Source organism: Colobus angolensis, unplaced genomic scaffold, assembly GCF_000951035.1.
Source record: "Colobus angolensis palliatus isolate OR3802 unplaced genomic scaffold, Cang.pa_1.0 Scaffold167, whole genome shotgun sequence".
Taxonomy (NCBI): domain Eukaryota; kingdom Metazoa; phylum Chordata; class Mammalia; order Primates; family Cercopithecidae; genus Colobus; species Colobus angolensis.
Genome location: NW_012114788.1, coordinates 1,194,873 through 1,202,327, shown reverse-complemented (window position 1 = coordinate 1,202,327; position 7,455 = coordinate 1,194,873). Strand labels below are relative to the sequence as shown.

The window sequence follows — 7,455 nt, the reverse complement described above, 5'->3', positions numbered from 1 at the left end:
CAAGAAGGTAATAATGCCCATCACACAGGGCAGTGGTGAGGCTCAGAAAGCATATTAGTAGACCATGTGGAAGAATTCTGCTTGCCCCTGTTTTGAAGGAGCGATTAATCATGTATAGAAATTAGGCGTGAGTCTCAGGATGATAAAGACCAAGGTGGGTGATATTAAGATGCAATTCCATCATTGCTGCTGTGATTATCATCACCCTTGTATTCTTCCGATTTCCTCACCTCCTACTTTATTTAATGCTTTCAGCAACCCTGTGAGGAAGGTAAGGAAGGGCAAATAATTATGATGTCCATTTTAGAGGGGAAAGAAAGGCAAGAAGAATTTAAATATACTGTCAAATGCTGCCTGGCTGGTTTGCATGACAGGGCTTTCTCTTCAACCTAGTTCAGGAGCTGAATGTCCCCATCTTCAGAACAGGTGCTAGTCAACAGCAGAGCTCTTCTATGGATGAATTGTAAGGCCAAAAAAAAAAAAAAAAAAAAAAGAGAGAGAGAGACTTGTATATTAGGAGATAAGAGACATCAAATAATGGGTATGAGGGTTCTTTCTGGGGGTAATGACAATATCCTAAAATTAGATTATGGTGATGGCTTTACAACTCTGTAAATACAGTAAAAAACATATATTTGTACACCTTAAGTGAATTTCATAGAATGTAAATTATATGTCAGCCAGGCGCAGCGGCTCACGCCTGTAATCCCAGCACTTTGGGAGGCTGAGGTAGGCTGACTGCTTGAGCTCAGGAGTTCGAGACCAGCCTGGGCAACATGGCGAAACCCCATCTCTACTAAAAATGCAAAAAGTAGCTGGGCATGGTGGCGCATGCCTGTAATCCCAGCTACTCCGGAGGCTGAGGATCACTTGAACCTGGGAGGCAGAGGTTGCAGTGAGCCAAGATTCACACCACTGCACTCCAGCTTGGGTGACAATGTGAGACCCTGTCTCCAAAATTAAATAAATAAATAAATAAATAATATTCCCAACAAAGCTGTTAAAGGAAAGGACATACCATTTTTTTTAATGGGCAAGATGAAACTACTGTGGCTATGGATGCATATTTGAGTGATAAAACTCTAAAGAAATGCAAGGAAGTGATTAGTGTGAAAGTCAAGACTCCTTTCAGGCACAGGGAGGGTTTTGTGATTAGAATGGGGCACAGGAAGGAGCTTCTGGGGTGGGTAGTAGGTTCTATTTCTTGACCTGAATGATAGTTACAAGGGTATTTACCTTATAATAACTCATTAAGCTCCACATGTTTCATGTAGTTTTCTGTATCTGTTTTCTTATATAATAAAATGGTTGTTAAAAATAGGGGAAATCAAGTATGAAATAACACCCTGTGTCAGACATACTGTAGGGTGGCCCCCATGAGCCCCACTTCCTGGCATTCATGTCCCTCTGTAATCCCCTCCCCCTGAGTGTGGGTGGTACCGTGACTTGCTTCTAATCAATAGAAGGCAAAGGCAATGGGATGTACGTGATTACGTGTTTATGTGGTTATGCTATGTAAGATTTTGTGTCATCTGGCTAGGAGACCCTCCCCCTTGTTGGCTTTGAGGAAGCAAGCAGCTGTGTTGCAAAGGCCTATGGAGTAAGGAACTGAGGGTGGTCTCCAGCCAACAACCAGAAAGAAACTGAGGCCCTCAGTCCGGCAACTCACAAGGAACTGAAGGCTGCCAACAACCATGTGAGTTTGGAGGCAGATCCTTTCCCATTCGAGCCTCTGATGACCCTGTGTCCCCAGATGATATGTTGAGTGCAGCTTGTAAAACTCCGATGTAGGAGCCTCAGCTAAGCTATGCCCTGACTCCTGACTCACAGAAAGTGTGAAATAATATATATGTGTTATTTTAAACCATTAAATTTGTGGCAATGTTCTTACATAGCGATTGATAAGTAGCAAATTGTGTTTAGAGATCCTCTGAGACTGTCCTCAGGTTCAGTGATTCACTAGAAGGACTCACAGAATTCAGCAAAGCTGTTGTACTCATGGTTACAGTTTATTACAGTGAAAGGCTACAGATTAAAATCAGCAATGAACAAAGGCACAGGAGGCAAGGTCCAAGAGAACTTCCAATTATCCTCTCCTGGCAGAGTCTTCAGGATAATGCTTAATTCTTCCAGCAATGATGTGTGGCCACAATGATGTGTGCACAGAGTATTACCAACCAGGGTAGCTCACCCATGCCTTGGTGTCTAGGGCTTTTACTGGGGATTGGTCACATAGGCTTGCTTCACTGCCCACATGGCTGACTTAGTCTCCTGAGCTTGACCTTGTGAGGTCAAACTAATACTGCATGGCCCAAGGCCCACAGGTAAACAAAAACACTCTTATCAGGCAGGATATTCTAATGGCTTAGAGGTTATCTCCCAGGAGCCAGGCAGAGGCCTGTCCTTTATTTGGAATGTCCAGGGTTCAAACATCCCAAGTTCATCCTGTATCACACAAAAGGATTAACTTCAAAAGTGGTGTTCTTGGCCAGATGTTGTGGCTCACATCTGTAATCCAGCACCTTGGGAGGCTGAGGTGGGAGGACTGCTTAAGGCCAGGAATTCGACACCAGCCTGGGCAACCTAGTGAGATCCAATCTCTATTGTAATTTTTCTTAAAAGTGGTATTCTTAAGTTACTACCCTGATTGATGACAGGGAGAGAGACCAGGAAACCACTGTGTTGTAATCCCTGAGGAAACCTTATACCTTTACTTGCTTTATTATCAGGTAATTTCCAGGATGTAAGCCATACAGCCAGAAGGCAGGGTGCAGAGGAGAGGAGGCAGAGATGGTACACTCATACAGAAGCTTCTCCTGATTGTCCACTGAATAGAAGGCAAGCTTGCCCTCCTCAAGGTTCAGCCAGATGCCCACCACCCCAGGTCTGTCTGAGCCAAGGACAGTTTCCTTGACCATGTGCCATGCAGAGAGCTGGTTAGTCCCCTTCCATTCCACACAACAAGAGTCCATAGTCCTTCCCAGGACCTGATCACGGCTCATCTCCCAGGAAGCCACCCCAACTGCCCAGTGGCTGCAATTCCTAGTGTCCACTTCCCAGTAATGCTTTCCAGAAAAGAGGGCCTGGGAACACAAGACCTGGCTGGTAGAAAACCTCTCACAGCTCCAGCGATAGGGCTGTGGGCGGTGAGACACAGTCACTGTACGGGAATCCGTGGACACCTCCAGGCTGCAGGAAAGGCTCTTCGAGTTAAAGGTTGGATGGATGGCCCCTTTGGAAAAAAAAAAAGAACACCAAGAACACGGCCAGTCATCTTTTGACCATCCATGCTAAGAAGTCTTCGAGTAGCAAAAAGCAACTTTGTATCTTTTGGTGTGATGTTTCACTCACACTGGCATTAAAATTGGTACATCACCCAACAGGAAGAAATGATAAATGTTTCAGATGATAGATATGCTAACTACCTTGATCTGATCACGATGCATCATATGTATTGAAACATCACTATGTATCCCATAAATATGTACAATTATTACATTTATTTATTTTAAAAATTTATTTAGAAAAGAAGCAGGATTTTGCCATGTTTCCCAGGCTGTTGTTGAACTCCTGAGCTCCAGCAATCCTGCCATCTCAGCCTCCCAAAGTGCTGCAATTACAGGCATGAGCCACTCTACCCAGACTATACAATTATTATATGTCAATTTTAAAAATCAGGCCAGCCTGGCGCAGTGGCTCATGCCTGTAATCCCAGCACTTTGGGAGGCCGAGGTGGGCAGATCACAAGGTCAGGAGATCAAGACCATCCTGGCTAACACAGTGAAACCCCATCTCTACTAAAACAAAATACAAAAATTAGCTGGGCTTGGTAGTGGGCGCCTGTAGTCCCAGCTACTAGGGAGGCTGAGGCAGGAGAATGGCGTGAACCCGGGAGGCGGAGCTTGCAGTGAGCCGAGATCGCGCCACTGCACTCCAGCCTGGGCAACAGAGCAAGAGCAAGGCTCTGTCTCTTAAAAAAAATAAAAATTAAAAATAAAAATAAATAAATAAGTAAATAAATAAAAATCAGGCCAGTTCCCTCAGCCCGGTGCACTGGCTTACTCCTGTAATCCCAGCACTTTGGGAGGCCAAGGTGGGTGGAACACTTGAGGCCAGGAGTTCAAGACCAGCCTGGCCATCATGGCCAAATCCTGTCTCTATTAAACATACCAAAATTAGCTGGGCGTAGGCCAGGCGCGGTAGCTCACACCTGTAATCCCAGCACTTTGGGAGGCCAAGGCGGGCAGATCACAAGATCAGGAGATCAAGACCATCCTGGCTAACACAGTGAAACCCCATCTCTGCGAAAAATGCAAAAACAAAATTAGCCAGGCTTGGTAGTGGGCGCCTGTAGTCCCAGCTACTAGGGAGGCTGAGGCAGGAGAATGGCGTGAACCCAGAAGGCGGAGCCTGCAGTGAGCCGAGATCGCGCCACTGCACTCCAGCCTGGGGAACAGAGAAGATTCTGTCTCAAAAACAAAACAAAACAAAACAAACAAACAAACGGTGGCCCACGCCTATTATCCCAGCACTTTGGGAGGCTGAGACGGGCAGATCACGAGGTCAGGAGTTTGAGACCAGCCATGGCTAACCTGGTGAAACCCTGTTTCTACTAAAAATACAAAAAATTAGCCAGGCGTGGTAGCACATGCCTGTAATCCCAGCTACTCGGGAGGCTGAGGCAGGGGAATCATTTGAACCCAGGAGCCAGAGGTTGCAGTGAGCCGAGATCGTGCCATTGCACTCCAGCTTGGGCAACAAGAGCGAAACTCCTCAAAAAAAAAAAAAAAAAATCAAGCCAGGCACAGTGGCTCATGCCTGTAATCCCAGCACTTTGAGAGGCTGAGGTGGAAGGATCACTTGAGGCGAGGAGTTCCAGACCCCAGCCTGGGCAACATAGAGAGACCCTGTCTCTACAAAAATAAACAAGCAAACAACCAAAAATTGGTACATCGACTTGCAATTTTCTATATATACGTCTGATATTATTATATCAACAATACCCCTTTCCAATATTAATTTTTACTAACCCACTAGTCATCTTTTAGGAAGCCCTCTTGGCATCCCACCCGGCAAAGTCATCTCTTGCTTTTCGCAACACCTCTGGTGCTTTATGTGTTCTCTCATGATACTTACCAGCTTCTATCTATCTACCTACCTACCTACCTACCTATATCTATATATTTTTTGAGATGGAGTTTCGCTCTTGTTGCCCAGGCTGGAGTGCAATGGCACGATCTCAGCTCACCACAACCTCTGCCTCCCAGGTTCAAGCAATTCTCCTGCCTCAGCCTCCTGAGAAGCTGTGATTACAGACATGCACCACCATGCCCGGCTAATTTTGCATTTTTAGTAGAGACGGGGTTTCTCCATGTTGGCCAGGCTAGTCTCGAACTCCCGACCTCAAGTGATCCACCTGCCTCGGCCTCCTAAAGTGCTGGGATTATAGGTAGGCATGAGCCACCGTGCCTGGCCCATCTTCTATCTGTCTAGCTGTTTATACCTTCCCAGTTAAACTGAAACTTCCTGATTAAGGACCATATCTTATTCACTTTGTGTATTTCATACAGTTTCCTATTGAGTGAATAAATTGCTAACTCTTATAAAACATGACTACTCCAGGTGTTTTACTCATACTCACTCACTTAACCCTCATAGCAATCCCGCAAGAGAAGTACTATATTATCTCCGTTTTACAGATGAGGAAACCCAGGCTCTAGGAGCTTAAGTGACTTGTTCAAGATCACACAGCTAGTTAGTGGAGCTGCTGGGAGTCAAACCCAAGCAGTCTGGCTCTGGGATCCATGCTCTTAAGGACTACCCCAGACCGAGATGGCAGAAATATCTCAGTAGGTTTAGGAAAAGGCAGTTGGTTGTAGTTGGTGGCCACAGCACAGATGCAGAAATACCTCAGCAGGTTTGGGTATTTGGCAGTAGTTGGTGGCCACAGCAGAGAGGCTCAAAGGTTGGCTGGACTCTTGAGTGCTCTTGGGTCTAGAGTCTCAACCTGCTTTGCCTTTGCAATCAGCTCCCCCCGTGGAGGGACCTGGTATAGGGAACACACCCATGTGCAGTAAGCCAAGGAGTGGCCCTAGCAGTAGGAAGATGGACATACGATGTTCTCGAAGCTGTGCTCCACAGCAAGCCAAACCCAGGTTTAAAGTGGACCACATACTTACACTGAGCAAACTGAGAAGCTCTCTTGGGTGCAGGGTGGCTCTGGTCAGGCAATGGGCATGAGGAGGAAGATGGGGCTTCTGGGAGTTCTCCTAAATAACAAAAAAATTAAGAGAGGAAAGTCCCATCAGAAAAAGGCAAACTGAAGGTATCCAAACATCATGATCAAGGCACATGGCTTGTCTTCTTATCATCTGCACATTTTTCAGTGTCAGGACTAGATCAGGCAGAGGCAGTGCCTGCAGCCCAGGTATGTGCACCTCCATGTTCTCACTGTGGACTTTTTACTCTTTCTTCACTAAGCTCTCAGCTCCTTGCTGGGAAAGATCTCGTCCATCTATGTGTTCTAAGCACCAAGCCCCATACCAGCCCCATAGATAGAAGGTGTTTTATGCACACTCATAAAATAAAATTAACTAATACAGTTCCAGGGGATTGCCGCACCCTAACATCTAGAATATCCAGGACCCCCAAGTCAATGCTTTAAACAGGTGTTAAACTGGGTAACATGAGTTGGTGTGAGACTCATCACCACTGCTGACACCTCCTAATTCCCTCTCAATGTGCTAAAGTTTAATTATTAACTTAAAGCAGTCATGTGTGCTACAGTGCAATGACCATGTCAGGCAGATGATAAGTAAGGGAAGTCCTAGAGTGCAGACTTTGAAAGCAAAATCTTCTCCTATTTGTATCTTGAAGTGACAGCAGCTGAAGTGAATCTAAGACTCTGCCTGAGAAGAGACAAAAGACCTTGTCTAGGGTGTGCTTGTGATAACTTAGGTCATGAGAGCAAGAGAGGTGCCTGTCAAGAGGTCATCCTCAAAGTTCAGGTGGGAACTGAAGCAATCCATGTGTCCATAGAAAGAGAAATGGATAAAGAAATGTGATGTATACATACAATGGAATATTATTTAACCTTAAAAAGTGACAAATTATGGCCGGGCGTGGTGGCTCACACCTGTAATCCCAGCACTTTGGGAGGCCAAGGCGGGCAGATCACAAGGTCAGGAATTCAAGACCAGCCTGGCCAATATGGTGAAACCCCATCTCTACTAAAAATACAAAAATTAGCCAGGTGTGGTGGCACGCGGCTGTAGTTCCAGCTACTTGGGAAGCTGAGGCAGGAGAATCTCTTGAACCTGGGAGGCGGAGGTTGCAGTGAGCCGAGATCATGACACTGACTCCAGCCTGGGCGACAAAGCGAGACTCCATCTCAAAAAAAAGGTAATGAATTCTGGCTGGACGTGGTGGCTCACGCCTGTAATCCCAGCACTTTGG

The 7,455-nt window shown here is 45.9% G+C and overlaps 1 protein-coding gene across 1 annotated transcript in view; it reads right to left on the bottom strand.

The window, feature by feature from the left end:
• Positions 1–1,988: 1,988 nt before the first annotated feature.
• RNF135 (ring finger protein 135) overlaps positions 1,989–7,455 on the bottom strand; it is a 19,991-nt gene continuing 14,524 nt past the window's right edge. The window contains exons 2-3 of the mRNA XM_011937630.1: positions 6,180–6,269; positions 1,989–3,232 (exon numbers count right to left, since the gene is read on the bottom strand). Coding sequence (XP_011793020.1) covers positions 2,703–3,232; positions 6,180–6,269 — 620 coding nt within the window. The 3' untranslated portion in view covers positions 1,989–2,702. The remainder of the gene's footprint in view (positions 3,233–6,179; positions 6,270–7,455) is intronic.